Source organism: Dermacentor albipictus, chromosome 1 (assembly GCF_038994185.2).
Source record: "Dermacentor albipictus isolate Rhodes 1998 colony chromosome 1, USDA_Dalb.pri_finalv2, whole genome shotgun sequence".
Lineage (NCBI taxonomy): Eukaryota > Metazoa > Arthropoda > Arachnida > Ixodida > Ixodidae > Dermacentor > Dermacentor albipictus.
Window position 1 is genome coordinate 511079067 of NC_091821.1, and position 21408 is coordinate 511100474.

Genomic DNA, 21408 nt, shown 5'->3' on the forward strand with positions numbered 1-21408 from the left:
TATAAGAACTTATTTCACATAGTTTGCTCTCTGCATTCGTCTAGCTTTCACGCAAGAAGACAGTACGGGAGACGCCATCGCGGCGACCGCGCGCAGTGGCGTTCACTGTATACATATTCGGCAAAGAAATAGCATCTGTAAACGATTCTGTGCTTTCAGTTTGCCCATGATTATTATTTTGACAGTAAAAAACTTTCCTCATTTTGAGAGTACTTACCGAAATCTCCAGGTGAGTTGCCGTTTTATTGAGCGCCATTAGCCAAACCTGTCAGGAGCATGCCGCATTATCTCCCATGCTACGCAAGGGGGGCGCTTCCGACAATTGGCGACTCCGTAAGTACTTGCCCCTAATAGGTGAAGATGGCATCGACCGTGTCTGTGTCTGGGCAGTGTGCGCACATGAACTCGATATGGAAATTTTTCCTGAAAGTGCCTGCTCGAAGTGAAGCGCACTGCAAGGCCTGCGGAGTTGTTTTGAAGATGCCTACTAGCACTACGATAACGCTTGTCACCCACTTGAAGAAACATCCAGGCAAGTACAAAGCAAACTTGGAAATGCACCAACCTTACAGTTTGCCGAAAAAGAAAAGCGAGTCAAATGGGCTATCTTAGCAGCTATTCATGGCCAGTTTGTTTAAGCCTAAACTTCAGTCGTCATCAATAAAAGCGCAAGAAATGACCAAGAAGATAGCAGCATTCATTGCACGCAGCCTGCAGCCGTACAGTATGGTCGAAGAAGACAGCTTCATCGAGATTATGCGCTCTGCAATTCTGGAGTGCGTATTTCCGTCACGGAACCCCTCTCACGAACTGTCATTCCGAACTTGTATGCGACGCAGGAAAATGACCTGAAGAAGCACTTTAGGGACGTATTTGACAAAGGTAGTGCCGAGTGCTTCACTTTGGCAACGGATCGGTGGACATCGAGGGCCGGCGACAGCTATGTGTGTGTTATGGCCCACATGATGGATGGCGACTTCAAACAGCACGCATATGCCCTCGCCTGCAAACCAATGCCACAGTGGCATACTAGAGAAAATATAGTTCAAGGCAGCCCTGTTGAACAAGTTTCCAGCTACAAATATCTTGACGCACACCTAACCCCTAACTTGACCTGGAATAATCACATTAACCATATCCTCGCTTCTGCAAAATGTTCGCTTGTTTTTCTTAGACATAATCTCAAACATTATTCCGTACACTTATGCAAATTGGCATACACAACACTAATACGGCCTAAAACAGAGTACGCGTCAGCCATATGGGATCCCCATCAGACATACCTAATAACTGACTTAGAAGCCCTGCAGAACTGTGCCGTACGAATCATCTTTTCAGATTATTCGCGAGAAAGCAGTGTAACCGCATTAAAGAAATTACGTTGAGCTTGAAGCCTTGTCTCTTCACCATAATATATCTCATTCACAGTATTCCATAAGCTTTACTATCACGTATCTCTTCATAATGAGTTCATGTGTGAACCCTCAGCCATTTATCTGCGTTGGGATCATTCTTGCAAAGTCAAATGCATCATGTGTCATTCCCTCAATTTTGGTCACTCATTTATACCTCGCACCGCGAAAGAGTGGAATAATCTGCCATCGCACATTGTCACGGAAACAAATGCGTCAGAATTTACAGACGCTCTATGCAGTACCATGCATACCTAATATATCACGTTTCACTCTCTGATAAACTAATTTTTTTCTTAATGTCCCAATAACCGAAGCCTCCACGACGTTGTCATGTTTGTACAAATCAGTTAGAGTTGCTGTAGTGATAACTATTTTTATTTTTAATGTTCTTTTGTGTTTATACTTATACTCATACTCGGTTGAATTCACTCAGAATCGAACCGGCTCTGAATGACTGGCTTTTATGCATAGTGGTGAAATGGAAAAGTTCACTTTTTTGAGCGTGTCTGAGAGCTTCCTTGACAGCTGGCAATGTATGGCAATGGCACCTGATTCGACATGACCTTACCAATTAAAACTTAAAAAGTTACGAGTGCAGCAGTGCATTCTTGCAATTTAACGCATGCCTCACCGAAACCAGTCAATGAGATGCACCGCATGTCCTCCATGGCGGCAGCTCTGGCACCAGGTGAACCAGGTGGAAAACTCCGCCAACTTGCCACTCTCGTCCCCTTGCTCTGCAAAAATATTTTGGAGAGGTCCTTGCAAGAAATATTTGCACTATAGTGAAGGATGCAAAACTGGCTGTGCATTGTAATGAGGATGTTACACCTATTGCTGCTTGTTGTAAAGTACCGTTAAGCCTCGATATAATAAACTTCCATATAACAAAATGTAATGAAGAATTTAACTTTTTATAACTTCTTGTCCGTAGAACACCATTTAGTACTTCAATAGAACAAGGTGCATTTGCACACAATTTCGATATAACGAAATTTCACTGCCACTAAGAAGGAATACTGAGACAGTAAATGGATGAGTATGTAGACGTAGATGGTTAAATAATTTAATTACAAGTGACGACTTGAAACATGCATCTTGATTCTCAAAATATTCTGCAATGCTAGCCTCCCGCTCAACGCCTCAAAATGCCATTTTGGATGGCGTGAAACAACCATTCTTGGCCATCTCGTCAACGCGGCGGGTGTCCAGCCCGATCCTCAAAACGTTGGTGCCATGAAGAGTTTTGCTGTCCCTTGTTTGGCTAAAGACGTAAGAAGCTTCAATGGATTGTGCTCTTATTTCCACCGTTTCCTTTGTAATTTCGCAGACAGTGCACATCCCCTTACTGTGCAAAGAAGATGTTGCTTTTACATGGGGCTTGCCCCATACTGCTGCCTTTTTGGCACTGTCGATGCCCTCACAACTTCCATTTTAGCACATTTCGATCCTATTGTGCCAACAGAACTTCACACAGATGCCAGTGGCCATGGAATCAGTGCCGTCCTCGCTCAGCGTCAGGGCGGACACGAGTGTGTTATTGCTTACCCTGGCCACCTCCTGTCTGCTGCGGACAAGATTTACTTATTTATTTATTTATTTATTTTGTATACCCTCAGGGCCATTGGCATTGGAGAGGGGAGTGGTTACAGGCATACAAAACAAGAAAAAATTGGAAATGTGATACAAGGAAGAGAAGTATTGCAATAAAAGTTAACAAGTGTGTCTACTCATACAATGTTAGCTAAGGCGTTCTTGAAAAGCTGGTAATCTTTGGTGGTGGCTGTCAGTGCGGGAAGGTGATTCCACTCTGCTGCTGTACGAGGTATAAATGACTGGAAGAAAGCGTTAGTTCTACAAAATGGGACACCGACCTTGTAGGCAACGAGAACGAGTGTCTTGCTCTTAAGCTGTAGCCTAATTTCATCCCCACCTGTTTGGTCTTGCTTTTACCATCATAACTGATCATCATGCCTTCTATTGGCTTTCTTCGCTCAAAGACCCTACAGGTCGCCTTGGTTGGTGGGCTCTTTGCCTGCAAGAATACTCATTTTCGGTAGTACAGAAGTCTGGTCAGCTTCATCAAGATGCTAATAGCCTGTCACGGCATCCCGTGGATTCCCCTGATGTCCCCGAGCAAGACAACGACGCCTGTGTCTTGTCTATCTCGGATTTCATTAATATTTGGGCGAACAACACCGCGACTCAGCTTTACGTTCTGTCATTGACAGTCTTAGCTCTGCCACACCTGACCATTCACTCCACTTGTTCTGCCTTCATGACGACACCTTATACTGCCACAATATGCATCATGACAGCCCTGAACGCCTTGTCTTGCCTGCCCATTTGCAGTCAGCTGTCTTCTGCCAGCTTCACAATGAGCCCACTCCAAGTCACCTTGGTGTCACCCACACTTATGATTGCGTCTGGCACTTTTTCTTTTGGCGTGGTCTCTACCGCTCCGTACAATGATATGTCATTAGCTGCGACCAATATCAGTGCTGCAAGCAACCAGCTATGCTACCTGCCGGTCTGCTTCATCCCATCGACATCGCTGCCGAACCGTTCTTTTGTGTTGCGCTCAACCTTTTGGGTTCCTTTCCAACCTCGACATCAGGCAAAAAGTGGGTGGCTGTCGCGACCGACTACATGATGCGATTAGCCATAATCCACACCATGCCAACTAGCTGCGCTACGGATGTCGCCGACTTTCGTCTTCATGACATCATCTTCAGTCATGATGCTCCTCGACAGCTTGTGACTGATCAAGGCCTGTACGTTTTGTCTTGAATCATCGAGGACATCCTTCGCTAATGCTCTACCTGGCACAAGCTCACAATTGCTAATCACCCACAAATGAACGGACTCGCAGAGCGCCTGAACCAAACTCTGATCGATATGCTCTCAATGTGAGTGGGCAATGTGAGCGGCGGTGCTTCCGCCGTGAGTGGGCACGGCGGAAGCACCGAGATCATGCGTCTCACGAATCCCTTCTTGTTTATTGTGCAGGCCGTCCTTTTCACCTCTTCACCAGTACCGGCCGAGGAACTGAACACCGACAATCTGCCTAATGCTACTACGACTGCGCATCAAGTTGCCCGGTTTGACACATCGTTTCACGGTGCCGACAATTGTCTATGGAGCCTGCGCAGTTGGAGAGCTACGCCAGACGTCCACGTGATACCAACGTCATCTACGTCTCCTACATGGGTGTACTTAAGGGACTGCCCTGCACGGATCACGACCAGTGGGCATGGCGGAAGCACCGAGACCAAGCCTCTCACGAATCCCTTCTTGTTTCTTGTGCAGGCCGTCCTTTTCACTTCTTCACCTGTACCAGCCGAGGAATTGAACACCGACAATCTACCTAATGCTACTACGACTGCGCATCAAGTTGCCCGGTTTGACACATCGTTTCACGGTGCCGACGATTGTCTATGAAGCCTGTGCAGTTGGAGATCTACGCCAGACGTCCACGTGATACCAACGTCATCTACGTCTCCTACATGGATGTACTTAAGGGAGTGCACTGCACGGATCACGACCAGTGGGCAGGGCGGAAGCACCGAGACCAAGCCTCTCACGAATCCCTTCTTGTTTCTTGTGCAGGCCGTCCTTTTCACCTCTTCACCAGTACCGGCCGAGGAACTGAACACCGACAATCTACCTAATGCTACTACGACTGGGCATCAAGTTGCCGGGTTTGACACATCGTTTCACGGTGCCGACAATTGTCTATGGAGCCTGCGCAGTTGGAGAGCTACGCCAGACGTCCACGTGATACCAACGTCATCTACGTCTCCTACATGGGTGTACTTAAGGGACTGCCCTGCACGGATCACGACCAGTGGGCATGGCGGAAGCACCGAGACCATGCCTCTCACGAATCCCTTCTTGTTTCTTGTGCAGGCCGTCCTTTTCACTTCTTCACCTGTACCAGCCGAGGAATTGAACACCGACAATCTACCTAATGCTACTACGACTGCGCATCAAGTTGCCCGGTTTGACACATCGTTTCACGGTGCCGACGATTGTCTATGGAGCCTGTGCAGTTGGAGATCTACGCCAGACGTCCACGTGATACCAACGTCATCTACGTCTCCTACATGGATGTACTTAAGGGACTGCACTGCACGGATCACGACCAGTGGGCAGGGCGGAAGCACCGAGACCATGCCTCTCACGAATCCCTTCTTGTTTCTTGTGCAGGCCGTCCTTTTCACTTCTTCACCTGTACCAGCCGAGGAATTGAACACCGACAATCTACCTAATGCTACTACGACTGCGCATCAAGTTGCCCGGTTTGACACATCGTTTCACGGTGCCGACAATTGTCTATGGAGCCTGCGCAGTTGGAGAGCTACGCCAGACGTCCACGTGATACCAACGTCATCTACGTCTCCTACATGGGTGTACTTAAGGAACTGCCCTGCACGGATCACGACCAGTGGGCATGGCGGAAGCACCGAGACCATGCCTCTCACGAATCCCTTCTTGTTTCTTGTGCAGGCCGTCCTTTTCACTTCTTCACCTGTACCAGCCGAGGAATTGAACACCGACAATCTACCTAATGCTACTACGACTGCGCATCAAGTTGCCCGGTTTGACACATCGTTTCACGGTGCCGACGATTGTCTATGGAGCCTGTGCAGTTGGAGATCTACGCCAGACGTCCACGTGATACCAACGTCATCTACGTCTCCTACATGGATGTACTTAAGGGACTGCACTGCACGGATCACGACCAGTGGGCAGGGCGGAAGCACCGAGACCATGCGTCTCACGAATCCCTTCTTGTTTATTGTGCAGGCCGTCCTTTTCACCTCTTCACCTGTACCGGCCGAGGAACTGAACACCGACAATCTACCTAATGCTACTACGACTGCGCATCAAGTTGCCCGGTTTGACACATCGTTTCACGGTGCCGACGATTGTCTATGGAGCCTGCGCAGTTGGAGAGCTACGCCAGACGTCCACGTGATACCAACGTCATCTACGTCTCCTACATGGGTGTACTTAAGGGACTGCCCTGCACGGATCACGACCAGTGGGCAGGGCGGAAGCACCGAGACCATGCGTCTCACGAATCCCTTCTTGTTTATTGTGCAGGCCGTCCTTTTCACCTCTTCACCTGTACCGGCCGAGGAACTGAACACCGACAATCTACCTAATGCTACTACGACTGCGCATCAAGTTGCCGGGTTTGACACATCGTTTCACGGTGCCGACGATTGTCTATGGAGCCTGCGCAGTTGGAGAGCTACGCCAGACGTCCACGTGATACCAACGTCATCTACGTCTCCTACATTGGTGTACTTAAGGGACTGCCCTGCACGGATCACGACCAGTGGGCAGGGCGGAAGCACCGAGACCATGCGTCTCACGAATCCCTTCTTGTTTATTGTGCAGTTGAGGCAAGACCATTTGGTTAATTCTTACCGTAGCAACAACGTATGCCTCTTGCTTCTGCCGTGCCCGCGGTCCATTTCTGATCTTACATTGATGATGTATCACTGTTTTGCTAATTTTTTACCGTGTTATGGAGACATTGAGTCTAATCCGGGTCCTTCTACTGAAGACATCCTTAAAATCATATGCGACGACATACGAGACCTCAAGCAAACAACGAACAGTAAACTTAAAGAGCCTACCGACAAACTGAACGAAATTGACAGGAAATTGGATAACATAGCTTCAAGGACCGATAAATATCCGAGTAAAGTTGATGCCTTGGAAGAGACAGTTGACAGCTTACTTTTGAAGATTGACGACCTCGAGAACCGAAGCAGACGTAGTAACCTCATCATTTTTGGAGTAAAGGAAGCAAAAGGGGAGCATATTGCCTCTCTTGAGCGGACAGTATCGAAGATATCCTTGACGACCTGTTGAAGCTGCCCAATGTGGGCACTGAATGAATCCACAGAATCGGTAAGCCAACAGAGAATAAGTGTCGTCCAGTTATTCTCAAACTTGTTGATGGGAGAGACAAACTCAGGATTTTCAAAAACTGTTGTTATTTGCGAGGTACGAAATTCAGTATTTCGGAGGACTTTTCAGCTAGGGTACAGCCTATCCGCAAGAAGCTTTGGGCAAGTACCAAAGTAAACAGGTCCAGTGGGGATAAAGTCATCCTTGTTTTCGACAAGGTTAGAATCAATGGAACCCTTTACTTCTGGAATGAGGCACGGAACGAACTTGTTCAGTCTACTAGGCAACGACCACGCTCTTGGGATGACTGCACCCAACAGTGCAATCCAAACAACCCCCCAGCGCAGCCGATAGTTTCTCACAACCGAAGAGCTTTATCCTTAATGAATGTCAATGCTAGAAGCATTGTAAATAAAAGCGATGATCTGGAAGGTTTACTCATTGCTTACGGTCCTGACATCACCATGGTAACAGAGACTTGGTTTCACGGTAGCATAGATGATGCAGATGTTGTACCTGTAACGCATGAAATTATCCGTCATGATCGCTGTTCAAGAGGGGGAGGTGTGGCACTTCTGATGAAGAAAGGCACTCAGTATACGCTGGTCCCACACAATAAGCAGATTGAAATGGTGTGGATAGCTGCCAAACTTTCCGGTCAAAACGCACTTAGCGGAGCTGCCTATAGGCCACCCAATGCTGACATTTCTATGCTAGAGGCACTACACGACTTTCTGTACAACAACAAAAAGCGCTACAGTTGCGTTATAATGAGTGGCCACTTCAACACGCCTAATATAAACGGGCACTTGATGTGTGCTACTTCAACATGCCAACACGCGGATCTGTTGCTAGACATCGCATATGCCTTCGATGTACACCAGGTAGTGCATACCCCAACGCGCCAGACTGCCGTATCAAGTTTGATTCTCGACCTCGTCTTCATATCCGAAAACGTCAGTAAACCAGGTTATACTGTCGAGATCGCACCCGGTATATCGGGCCATTTCTCTGTTCTTTTTAAAAGCCAACTGTGGCGTAAAGCTGAGCGCAGCAAGTCAAGGCCCTACTATGATTTTAATAATGCGGACGAGGTCAGCATATTAGATTTCTTAGAACAAGACTATGATATCTTTTTACAGTGTCACAGAAACTTTAAAAGTGTTAACCCTAGCAAAAATTCTAATAGAAGTTTGTATTAGTCTAATACAGTTTTGTATTAGTTGTATAAGTTTTGTATTAGACCAATAGAAATTTCTATCAGTTGTACTGATTGACCTATAAGACCAATAGAGCCTATGTATTAGCCGTATTAGTCTTATACAAACAGTGTTGCATATCTGCTAGTTTTGTTATTAGACTGATACGTCCTATTGACTTTATACAGATTGTTGCTGGTCTGTTATGCAACATGCATTGTTGAATTCTGTTGCCCCTTTTTGCTGCTTGTTTAATGCGAGGGTGAAAGTTTATGAAAAATTAGGTCTGTATTGGGGACCATTTGCAGAGAGGTCTCTGATTATTCGCTGAATAATAAAGAACAAAATGTGCAGCACACAGCATTCGCACGTTTGTATTAGTTTCATCGCACTAAGCTTATCTCTCAGCGATATACATGAAAGCGATCGACGCGCGCCAACATGGTCTTGCTAATTTTGTTTCACTGGCGACGTCTCATAACTAGGCCTCTGTTGAGCCTCGTCGCGATGAGTCGTGAGGAAACAGCTATGTTTACAACGCAACAAATACTTCGCCACGAAAAAAAAAAAACACAACGAACAACCAGCCGTGACCTGCGAGGCAGAGTCGCGATGCCCGGTGGGTTTACGAACGATGGTGCAATCGCAGCAACCATAGTTGTTTTGCCACTGAAGTTGCGTTAGTCCCGTATCTTCTGTTGAAGTGCGCATAAAGCAGTGTTAAACTTGTAACCTAAATTGATAACTTAATACCCCATATAAAAGGCCGTAATATTTATTGACATCAATGAGCAGTATCGCAGAGAAGGGAACACGGCAGGCGGGAAGATCGCAAAAGTACGGCCGTAGTCAGCCGTAGTTGCGCACAGCACGTGTGCATTGGCGGCTACCATGTTGCAGTGTACTGTAGCCATGTCAAGGCGAGGTGTGCGCGATTTTTAGTGAATTAACGATGTGTTTTTAAGGAACCCGAAGTGCTGGCATCTGCGCAATCTTATTCCTGCAATATAATACTTGGATATGGGTGTTGTGTGACTTCAAAACAACGGAAGGCAACTGTTTTTACACCTGTGCTTCGTGGATCTATCAGCGTGCATCGATGTGATGTGTCTTCGCCGGCGCCGATTCCTTTCCATTTGGAGGTAACTATTGTATTTATTTATGCTTCTATAGTATAGTATAAAGTTGTTTCTTTTTATCCCAATGGTGGATGCACGTCAGTACAGTGTGATTGGGCCGATTGTTGTGCGCATAGCAGCAGTGACATGCATGTTTCCGACAATGCTGTGCAAGATTTCTGTCTAGAGTTGTTCTTTATCTGCCTACAGTTTCGATGTAACACACAGAACATTTTTGGTGCATTTTATGTGCTGTCTAATTGTTTTGTCATATCAGATGGCGTCATTTTTCTTTATGATAAACATATCGAACTAAGCATATCAAACTTTGCCCTAAAATTAGTTTGGAAATTACGGGGCCATATTATTCCAATTTAGAAGCAAATATTGCCTGCTTAAACATTTAGTGGTAGAACTAGCACCCCTGCTTTTAAATGTTTCTATATGTGTGTATGTTTCAACCCAGGTTTTTCTGACCACCCCAAAAGGACGTTCTCTGGTCGAAGTGGTGGAGTAAAAGCTCTGGCAATCAAAATTGCTGACCTGACGAAGATCTCGAAAGAGAAATCTGTAAAAATATTTGTGTGCTAATAAATGCTCCTAGCAATTATGCCTGTTTTTCATTCTGTAACTGGTGCATTGAGACCTTTTCTTTCACACCAATAGACCTATTAGACTAATACGCCGATGTACCTATTAGACTAATACACCAATAGACCTATTAGACTAATACACCAATATACCTATCAGACTAATAGGCCAATACACCAAAAGGTCTATTAGACTAATACACTAATAGACATAATAGACTGTATTAGTGTCAATAACCTCATATGCTATTAGTTTTTGTATTAGAATTTTCGCTAGGGAATAGTTTGTGGCTGCACTTCAAATGTGCCGTGCGTCATTGCATGGATAAATATATCCCGAAAAGACATAAGAGCATACTTCGAAGCCCCTGGATAACGCGTGAAATTATTCATATAAAGCGGCACGTAAAACGACTGTCGTCGAAAAATAGAGAGATAGCGGCACCTTGGCTGAGCTGCGATCGGATTTGCGTTCAAAAATAAAATTGTCCAGATTCACTTTTTTTAATGTCACAATACACAACTTCTTTTCCAGCGATCCGAGAAAGTTTTGACTTGACGCAAAAGAAGGAACAGATTAATAAATTGAAAATACACTATAAGGACGTCACTGACCCAACTTGTAAGCAACGGCATACGACTATTTTACGTCCGTTTTTCTGCGCAGTGCTGATAACAATATAGATTTCAGCCACGCAACTATGTATGAACTTGCAGAGCTAATAATCACAGAAGAAGGTATTTTTTCAGCATTGCTTAGCTTAGACATTAGGAATTCTTCGGGACCCGACGAAATCCCAAATGCATTCTTGTTTAGATACGCGGAGTGGTGTGCCCAGTATCTTTACATTATTTTTAGCAAAAGTTTGCAGAAAGAAGTTCCTTCTGACTGGAAAATAGGCAAAATTATACCAATACACAAGACTGGCGATAAGCTCACAATAACTAACTATCGCCGGGTGTCGTTGTTGTGCACAGCTAGCAAGGTATTAGAACATTTTCCTTTCCAACATTTAAGCAGCTTCCTAGAAGGCAACAATGTTTTCATTAACAGTCAGCATGGATTCAGGCGTGGCCTTTCAACAGTGACACAGTTACTCCACATTACTAATGATTTGTTTGCAGTTCTTGATAACAGTGGCCAGGTCAGCATAATCTTTCTAGACTTTGAAAAGGCCTTTGACCACGTGTCGCATTCCAAAATGATATTAAAACTAAAGCATCTCTTTAGAAATGAGCGTATTCTGAGGTGGCTTGACTCTTACCTAACGCAACGCCAACAATATTGTCACGTGGTAGTGACGGCGAAGAAAGAAGCAGTACGGTGGAATACAAAACTAGCTTTTATTGGGCGAACCTGTGCCCACAAAACAGGCTACACTTATAGCACAACGAAAGCGGCGAACACAGTCGGCGATCGTCGAAAATCTGATCTGCGGGTCAAGCGCGTCGGCTTTTATACAGCAGTCGTCGAATGTTCCAGTCTAATCGTTCGGACCCGCGTGCCTTCCACAAAGTTCTACACCATTCGCGTCAGGCGATGAAATCAGATAATACAAGGTTCGGCGACAACAGACAGCGGATAGACGCATCGATAACTTTCCAGAAACTTCGGATACATGCAAGCGCGTCCCGCGCTGTGCGATAAGATTTGTTAGGCGGTGAAACCTGGTCGCCCGATAAATATAAATACACGTGTCAATATGTTCAAATAGGTGACTCTAAATCATTCATGCTTCCAATCCTTTCAGGCGTACGTCAAGGGTCCGTCCTTGGACCATTACTTTTTCTTGTTTATCTGAATGATCTCTCACTTGACACTGCTGTACAATGCCGATTTTTCGCGGATGACTGCGTTGTTTATCATGCCATTCAAACTAAAGATGATAAATTACTCTTAAGCAATTCTCTAACATCAATTTCTAACTGGTGACAGACCTGGAAAATGAGCCTAAATGTCCCCAAGTGCTCCTAAATGACCGTAACAAAAAAGAAGAGTCCATTATCACATGCATACAAAATTAACGACGTTGGCGTTCCTCTTGCCGATACGTTTAAATATATGGGGATTGAAATACCTCGCGATTTAAGATGGAGTGCGCACATTAAAAACATAGTTTCGTCAGCCTCAAAAAGAATATGGTTACTTTGACGTCTCAAGCACTCTACAAGCAAGACAAAACTAGTTGGTTATACTTCACTGGTGCATCCTCTACTTGAATATGGTGATGTCGTTCGGGACCCGCACACTAAGAGTGACACAGATAGGCTGGAAAAAGCACGAAAAAGAGCACTCAGGTTTATATTTAATGCCTACAGAAGACAAGTGTCACTATCTGATCTCCGTTCAAGGTCTGGTCTTCCAACACTGGAGGAACGCCGTAAGCTACACCGTCTGAAGATGCTTTACACGATAGTCAACGGCAAAACTAAAATGAATTTTGATAAATACAGTTTAACACGTGTAGACGTACCCGTGGAAAGCACGAACTTACATTTATTGTACCCCAGGCTAGAACTATCGCTTATCAACTTTAATTTTTTCCTAGAACGATAAGAGAATGGAACAGGCTTCCAGAAGAGGCAACGAACAAACATACTGTCGACTGTTATTTATGGGCTATTTCTCAGTTGTGAGCGAAGCACGCAATTCCTTTCGTACCAAATTTTTATTCAACTCGTGCCATTAGTTTTAGAGATATTGTTCTGCGCAGTAGTGTACAAGTATGATCTGTGTTGCACTGTGTGTGAGCTTGCTGTGTTCGAATTTTATTTTGAAATTTTCTTTGCTTGTACAGTATCCCTTTTTATTTTCTATGTACCCCTCCTGCTTGGGCTGCCAAAAAGCAGCTGGCAGTATTTTCAAATAAATAAAATAAATAAATGTACGCCTCCGCTGACCACCACGATTGGGACGCTACTTTGCCGTATGTTAGTTTTGCCTACAACTCATCCAGACATGACCCCACCGGTTACTCAATGTTTTATCTTCTGTATGGACGCAAAACTTCTCTGCCATTCGATACTTTACTTCCCATTACTCCAAGCTCATCCACTACATAGGTTCCCGATGCCATATAGCATGCTGACATAGCTCGCCAGATCAGTCGCGAATGGCTCACAGTGTCCCAGGTCTCCCAAAAAGCCCTGTATGACAGTTGCCACAGACATGTTTGTTACTCCCCAGGTGCCATCGTGCTACTGTGGTCTCCGTCCCCACTGCATCGATCTCTTTGAAAAGCTATTGTCCTGCTACGACCATCCTTACAGGGTGCTACGTCAAGTTACCGACAATACATACGAAATCAAACCTGTTGTTCGGCCAGTGCCGTCTACGCCACCACCCTCTCCTATCGTGCACATAGTGAGACTTAAGCTGTACGTAACGGGCCCCTCTGGTCCATCATAACAAGCACTGGTTCGGCGCTCTTGTCCTGGGAGGGGGCAAAGGGAGGTTAGTGCCACGAAACAGTGAACGAGCTGTTACTGTTAGTCAGACGAAGACGATGGTGACGAAGTGGCCAGGGGCATGCGCGAAAGCTTTGCATCAATCGCCGCTGCTGGTGGCTATTGTAACCTTGTACATAGCGATAATTTGTAAATACACATTATCGATGTAACAATATAGAACTTGTCATTGTGCTTGATGATGCGATAAGGGCCATCGTAAGGGCGCTGAAAAGGCTTGCGAACTGTACCGCGATGGACAAACACATGTGTCGCCGTCTGCAAGTCACGAAGGATGTAGGGGGAATCACGGTATAGTGGGAGAGGATGTGGGGCACAAAAATTGCGCAGAGTGGAGCGGAACTGCCCCAGATACTCGGACAGGTTGGAGCAGGGCGAGGTGGATGTAGGGTTGAATAGTACTTCAGGAAGGTGGAGTGATAAACCATAGATAAAATCAGCAGGTGTACACTTGGATGTCCTGCTTTACCATTGCCTTAAGGCTACGCAAAACAAGAGGCATGGAAACTGTTCAGCTGACCATGTCGGGTCGCGCCCTCATGAATGCCTTCAGTGTGCGGTGGAAACGTTCGACCATGCCATTTACGAAGGAATGATATGATGCGGTGCGAATCTGTAAAGTTCTTAGCAAAGCCATGAACTTTTTGAAAAAGGAAGACTCAAACTGTCGACTTCGACTGGTGGTGATGGTAGATGGAATGCCAAAACGTGACACCAATCCCAAAAGGAAAGCTTTAACAATGGTTTAACTTTGATGTTGTGAATGGGAAACGCCTCTGGCCACCGGGTAACATGGTCAATACACATCAGCAAGTAGGTGTTTTCTTGCAATGGAGACCATGGTCTTAGAATGTCAACATGGACTTTGTTGAAATGCTCCCAATGTGGTGGGAAGGAGCTATACGAAGACAAGGCACGACAATGGACCTTGGATTGCTGGCAATCCAAACAACTGCGAGTCCATCTACAAATGTCCTTGTTGATGCCTGGCCAGACAAAACGCCGGGTGATAAGGTGTTGCGTGGCATGCATGCCGAGGTGGGAGAGGCTGTGCAGAGAGTCGAAAACAGTGCAATGAAAATCACTGGGAGCAAGAGGTCTAGGATTGCTAGTGGACATGTCACAGAGAATGGGAACAGTGACGGTTGAAAGGGTAACTTCATGAAACTCTAGCATTCCAGAGGTCCGGTGAAGCTTAGTGATTTCTGTGTCTTGTGCTTGCACTGGAGTAGGGGCACTGGAATTGACAGTTGTTGGTGATGCGGCACAAGATACAGACAGTGTTAGGCGAGAGAGCGCATCAGTGACAGCATGCCCAGATCCTTGCACGTGCCGGATATCAGTAGTGAACTCCGCTATATAAGCGAGGCAACAACTTTCATGGGGTGAAAACTTGTTACTGGCACATTTGATGGGAAACTACAATGGCTTGTTGTCTGTGACGATGAAAAACCTCAAGCTTTGAGGAAATGCCTGAAGTGACACACACCCACATAAGAAGCTAGGAGTTCACAGTCGAAAGTGCTGTAATTGCTTGTGGTGGAGAAGACCTTGCATGAAAAGAATGCTAGTGCTTGCCATAATCCGTGAGTGCACTTTTGTAAGGCTGCTGCAACTGCCATGTCTGACGCATCTGTCATGAAACAGAGCAGAGCGCCGAGTAGTGGGTGAAGAAGAAAGGTGATGTCAGCAAGCTGTGCCTTAGTAGTCCTGAAAGAGCTGGACGCATCCTCAGACCATGTAACGGGAGTAGAGTTCTCCTTGTTTCCCTGGAGTAAGTCAGTAAATGGACGAATCAGGTGAGCAGAGCAGGATTTCAAATGCCAATAGAAATTTATCAGTTCCAGGAACTCGCACAGTTTACGTACAGAAGTGGGCTAAGGAAAGTCGTGAATGGCTTGCACTATGTTAGGCAGTGGCCTGATACCATGACGATCAATGTGGCTTCCAAGAAAGTCAAGATAAGGCACACCGAACGCATACTTGATTTTGTTGGCGATTAGGCCGTACTCGGCAAGTCGCTGGAAAAGCTGTTGAAGTGAAAGGCGGTCATTTGCATTGTGGCTAAGATGAGGCAGTCGTCGATGTAGGCAAAGCAGAACAGAAGACCTCAGGTGACTGTGTCCAAAAAATCCTGGAAAGTTTGAGCAGCGTCAGGTATTCAAAGAGGCCACAAGGAGTTATGACGGCAGTTTTGGGAATGTCCGACGGTTTGACAAGTATCTCATATGATACGCCTTGACGAGCATAGCTATAGGGGCTTGTTGGTATGGTGCATCTTATTTTGTTGTAGCGCAAGCTGAACAAGGACAACAGAAAGGCACATCTGACACACACAGTGCTAACTTTCAACAACAGATTCATTTCCCAGTCTCGTCGCTATATATACACCCTCGAAACGTAATACAACACGTGTAATATTTCGGTAAAAATGAACGAAAAATAAACTGGGAACCACACTTAAGTAGTTTTTTTACTCACATTTTCACAGACATGTACACGTTCAGCACGAACAAAGATAATTGAGCTCTTTTGAGGATAATGAAATGGAAGGTTTACTGACGCACGCGTTGCCGAATGTTGATATGTGTCTAGCTTCTATTATCAAGCTGATAGCTTGATATCAAGCTACTATCAAGATTTAAAGAAACAGTCATCATGAGTAAAAGAAGGTGTAGAAGATGACGAAGAAAAAAATAAGACACTGTCTCCCATGGACTGCATTCGACCTAATTATAGTAAATATGTAAATACAGTGTATTTTATCCTAGATTGTGACCATTTATTCTATACATGCTGTCCCATGCTCCTGCCATTCGTGCCAACCTGGAATCAACCAAAGGCATCGATGTTCATGCCATGCAAGTCATCTCCAGCATAGTAAAGCACACAAACAAAGTGCTGCCTTTAAAGTGTGACTCTAGCGGACCCATACTTAAGCAATGTACAAGGAGGTAAGATTGAAGGAGAGTTAGAGCCATTTGCAGCGGAACTATCAGTAGTTAATGGAATACTGCTGAAAAAATGTAAAATTGTACTGAGAACAATGAGAGCGGAGATGCTACGGTAGTTACACACGGGAGATCTTGGACTAAATAAGAGTAAGGCCAGAGCTCGTGGTCTGATCTTCTGGCCAGGTATGGGCAGTGCCATTGAAACGTACATTCGGAAATGCGTTGCATGCCAAAAATGTGCGCTGCAGGCTCAGGGTTGTGGCTTGAGAGCCAGTGGCATCTCAGGTTCTCCAGAGATGATACAGGGTACAAGAGCCATTTGCGGGACAACCTTTACTGTCCAAAGTCCTAGGCCAACTGGGCCAATTGGTAGCTTCCTGGTTGCCGTTCCTCATGCTCCAGCCCCAGGCGGGCTGCATGTGGCACGGGTGCATGAGCCAGGCCCAGATGATGGTAATGGCGGCACAGTGGCGCAGCCATGCAACCCGTGTCCTCACACTGCCTCCTCATCTGTCGACCTCACATCCATGTTAAGGTCGAGATCCTCCATAGGCGCTTGTGGCTCAGGTGGAACAAGTGGCTCCTGGCAGATGCTCCTGGTAAGCAGCAAAGGCCTCCTCTTCGAGAAGGTGCGGGCGCAAGGACTGGAGGAGAGCAACGGCAGCCTCTACAGTGCCTGGCCCAGTGGAGAGATCCCACTTGATGAGCGCACCGAAATATTTCCGGAATGCGGCACAAGGGAGAGAGTATGCAGGCTTCCTCTGGCGTGTAGACTGGAGGCTGCTCGGAGGGATGTCGCTCTGTGAGGAGAAGGCCCAGAAATGGCTCAGGAATCAGCTCCGGCGAGTCCCCTATGAGGGGCCGTGGCTGCAGCTCCCAAGGCAGCCATGAGACCCAAGCAACAGAGCTGTTCACGTGATCAAGGGCCGTCCAGGTTGCAATGGTGCGACGGCCACCAGGCAGTGCATGGCGAGATGGATGGCGTTGGGTGCACTAGTTGTGTGGACACTGGCAGTATTGGCATTGAGAGTGGGACATCTGGAATATGCGCAGTGCATTGCATGAAATTGCTGGCATGGCAATGCTATTTGAAACTTCGAAAGCGAGCTTGACATCTTGCAGCTTCAGTGTTGAATGAGCCAGCAAAGGGATTCCCGAGAATAACATGAAGCTTAAAAGGGGAGTGAAACATTATAGCGTTTGAGCTCCGAGGCATATACTGGTCCAACTAAAGTGCCAATTCCGGTGTCTTTCAAGCGGTAAGACAAATTGCCAAGCTTGCGCGAAATAGCAAATGGACCATCTTATCGAGGTGCTAAGGATGCCGAAAAACATTTAGTCGAGTTGCTCTAACAATGCGCATGACGTAATACTAGGTCACCTATTTCATACTGAACATCACGACAATGTGAGTTATATTGGCATGTTTGCTCGGGCCGAGCATTATGCAATTGCTCACGAGCAGCACTGATAGCAATTGTAAGCCTCTTACATTGTGCATTCACGAAATGGTGATTATAGGAGTAGGCTGAATGTGACGGTACTAAGGTATGTGAAGGCACCAAGGTACAAGAAACCTTCTGAGCCTTTTATTTTGTGGCCAACACCTAGTGAGCTGTGGCATTGGGTGGGAATCGATCTCTTTCCCTTTGCTGGTGATATGTACATGGTGGTGCTTGACGCACATTCCAACTTTCCAAACATTGAGAAGCTCGCTGTTATCACTGCACGCGAAGTCATTGTGAAAGTATCAGATATTTTCGTGCGATATGGTATTCCTATCCAAGTGCGTACCGACAATGGGCCCTAGTTCGCCTAACAAGAGTTCACGGATTTTGCATGCCAGTATTTCATATCAATTTGGTCCCTGAATTTCTGCGATAAAGGAGTACAAATAGTCGAGCACATTCTGAAGAAAAAAGCTGTCTCATGATGACTTCTGGATGGGCCGTTTATTTTCGTGTGCGTCTCCACTAAACGATGGTCAATCACCAGGAGAATTGTTGCAAGGTTGTTGGCTGCGCACCACTCTGCCTGAATGCAGCATCAAAACTGAATGTCTAGTAGTAAAGCACCGCCAGTCAACTATGGGCCAGCCATTGCTACCACTGCAGCAAGGAGACATGGTATGTGTTTGTGACTGCCGCCACTGGTCACGCAAAGTGATGGTTCTCCAGAAGGTGGCCCCTCGACAGCACATCATATGAACGGACAACGACCGCCTTTTAAGGCGAAATATGAGAACACTACAACATTGTCGACGACAGCAATGACGACGACGCATACATCAAACTCGAGGTCAGCAGGCTCAGCGATGAACTTGTTACAAGCACTCATTGCGCATAGCAGCAGGTAAGGCAGCTGGAATAAACATGACTACCATTCCATGCAGGTCAGCCCGGCAATGCACAGGACTTAAATGGCTCAGATACGATGCCAACTTTCGGCAAGTTTCTCAGTGGATTGTCAAGTATGATTTCTTCATAGAGGAGAGATGTATCAGGTGCGACTATCATGCTAGCGGCCCAATAACGAGCCAATTTCCCTTTTCCTCTTCCATTTCCTTCACTGCAGCCACAGCTATAAATTGAAACGAAATAAACAGTCAGGGGTATTTTCTTTTTTGGCCGTGCCTACTGACGTGGTGTGTTTCTGCATGAAGAAAACGATACAGCAAGAACAAAAATTCAGTAATGTAAAGCTCCTTTTCAATGATGACTCGGGCCTTGCAGGCTCCTAATGGTTGAATGTGTTGCAGGCTAGCTGTGCATAGCGAAAGACTTGAAAGTGACATCATCACCTTCCAAAGTCTTTGGCAGAGGCGGGCATGCATTACAGAGATTGCGGCTCCTGTGTCTACAAGTGCTAGTGCCTGTACTCCTTCCATGATCACGTCAATCACTTTACAAGGAGGAATCAGAGGCCTTGGAGATCTTTCAGGGCACGCAGTTCTTGCCTCTGAAACTGCAGTGACTAATTTTCCTTGGGAGGTGTGGTAGGCCGATGCTTCATGAGTGAAATGAAGTGGTTGGGAGAGGATGGCGGTCGACAAAAGGCAAAAGTGCACTCATTTGATGGATTCACATAATTTAAAGCTGGATCCGATGAAGCACGGAGTTGAAATTCTCTTGGCAGGTAGTTGAAAGTTGGTTATCATAAACGAGCAGTAGGTGGCATCCCGTGCCGGAAGAAACATGCCATGTGGCCAGCAATTCTGCGGGAGTAACGAATTGGCCGGTTCTCTGGTGTGCGCCATGGGTCTTGCACACGGGAATACTGTGGAACTAACTGGGCACGAGATGGTGGTGCATTGGTGCACGAAACGTGACGGGGTCGATGTTGTGGCCATCATAGTGGCCTGTGAATAGCTGATAGGCACAGAAACAGGAGTGTTGTGAAAGGCAGGGGGAAAGCACTCAGCGACTTGTTCCTGGACGACGTACTGCAACGCGAGCGTCAACGAAGAGGAGGGCGTCTCTTGCGTCAGAGGCATCAATGAAAGTTTTCGGGCCCCCTCTTCGTGAATAAATTGTTTAATCTGCACCATCAGCAAAGAGTCACGGGCGGCAACAGTCAAGCCAGAGAGAAAGCCTACCAGCGAATTGCGCTTAATGAGCCGCTGCTTGCGCCACTTATTGTAGCTCTGGCAGAGGGTCACTACTTCAGACACTGTGCTGGGGTTCTTTGCCAAAAGCATCCAAAATCATCATTGTCAACCCTCTTTAAAATAATCTTGTCGCTTTCCGCCATTGTAGCATCGACATGCTTGCAGAGATACACAACATTCTCAATATAAATGTCTCGCCGCTATGCTGCACTCATTCTTACATTCTCGCAAGTGCGAAACTTGCAGGTCGCCCAGACACCTCTGTGAAGCAGGCTTTGAACACCACCCAAGTCAATAGGTCAAGTTCATGGTTGCGGTACCACAAGTTCAAAATGTTGCTCACACAGAACATGGCATTCTCCAGTTTTGTCGCCTCGTCCCACTTGTTGTGGTTGCTCACCCATTCATAGGAGGTGAGCCAGTACTCAACTTCATGGTCTTTCATCCTACTGAAAATGGCAGAGTCATGCTAATGCAATGCACTTGAGCAGGCAATGACAAGCATCGTGGCTGTTAGATGTGGTGATGGGTCTTCCGCCACGGCGGAAATGAATGGCAGAGTCCCCTGCTTTAAAGTTTCAGATTTCAAGGTGTGCCCCGCACTTTCACCAAATGTAATGAGGTTTATTGGAGTCATAGAGCAACAGCCAGAAACACAGTGGCAGCAACGATAGATCAGCTGGATAGATCATGAGACATGTGATGGCGGCAGCGGTTTTTAGCGTACCGATCTTCTCCGAGACATGCGAAGGCGACAGTACTGGTGCCGTTCTTCTTATTATTTTTATAACAATAATTACTATGACCACATTGCATGTGTTGAAGCCAGCATGACATGTAATTGAAAATATCTTTGGAGCTATGTGCACTCCCACTTTTTTAAAGAGAGTGCCAAAGATGTATGTCTTGTTGATGGAAATGATGATGTCTCAAACACTGTTGATGCCATTGCTGAACATTTCTGTTCTGTATATGATGTAAAAGATGCTTCTACCTTAAGTAAACTTCCTTCTGAAGTCTGATACTGTGTGTACGCTATCAGTCAATGAAGACCTTGTTTCCAAGTGTATGAAGTTGAAACCTTCGCTTTCACGTGGCACTGATGGTATCCCTCCATCACTGCTTAAGA

At 46.1% G+C, this 21408-nt stretch overlaps 1 protein-coding gene and 1 long non-coding RNA gene across 2 annotated transcripts in view; one reads left to right on the forward strand and one right to left on the reverse strand.

The window, feature by feature from the left end:
* The window catches only part of mio (GATOR complex protein mio), a 534566-nt gene that overhangs the window by 19173 nt on the left and 493985 nt on the right, over nt 1–21408 (reverse strand). The window contains exon 25 of the mRNA XM_070532612.1: nt 2047–2152. Within this exon, the coding sequence (XP_070388713.1) occupies nt 2047–2152 (106 nt within the window). The remainder of the gene's footprint in view (nt 1–2046; nt 2153–21408) is intronic.
* LOC135913384 (uncharacterized) lies at nt 9350–10270 on the forward strand. The gene is made up of 2 exons (XR_010567986.2): nt 9350–9684; nt 10127–10270. It is a non-coding gene; the product is annotated as an uncharacterized lncRNA (long non-coding RNA).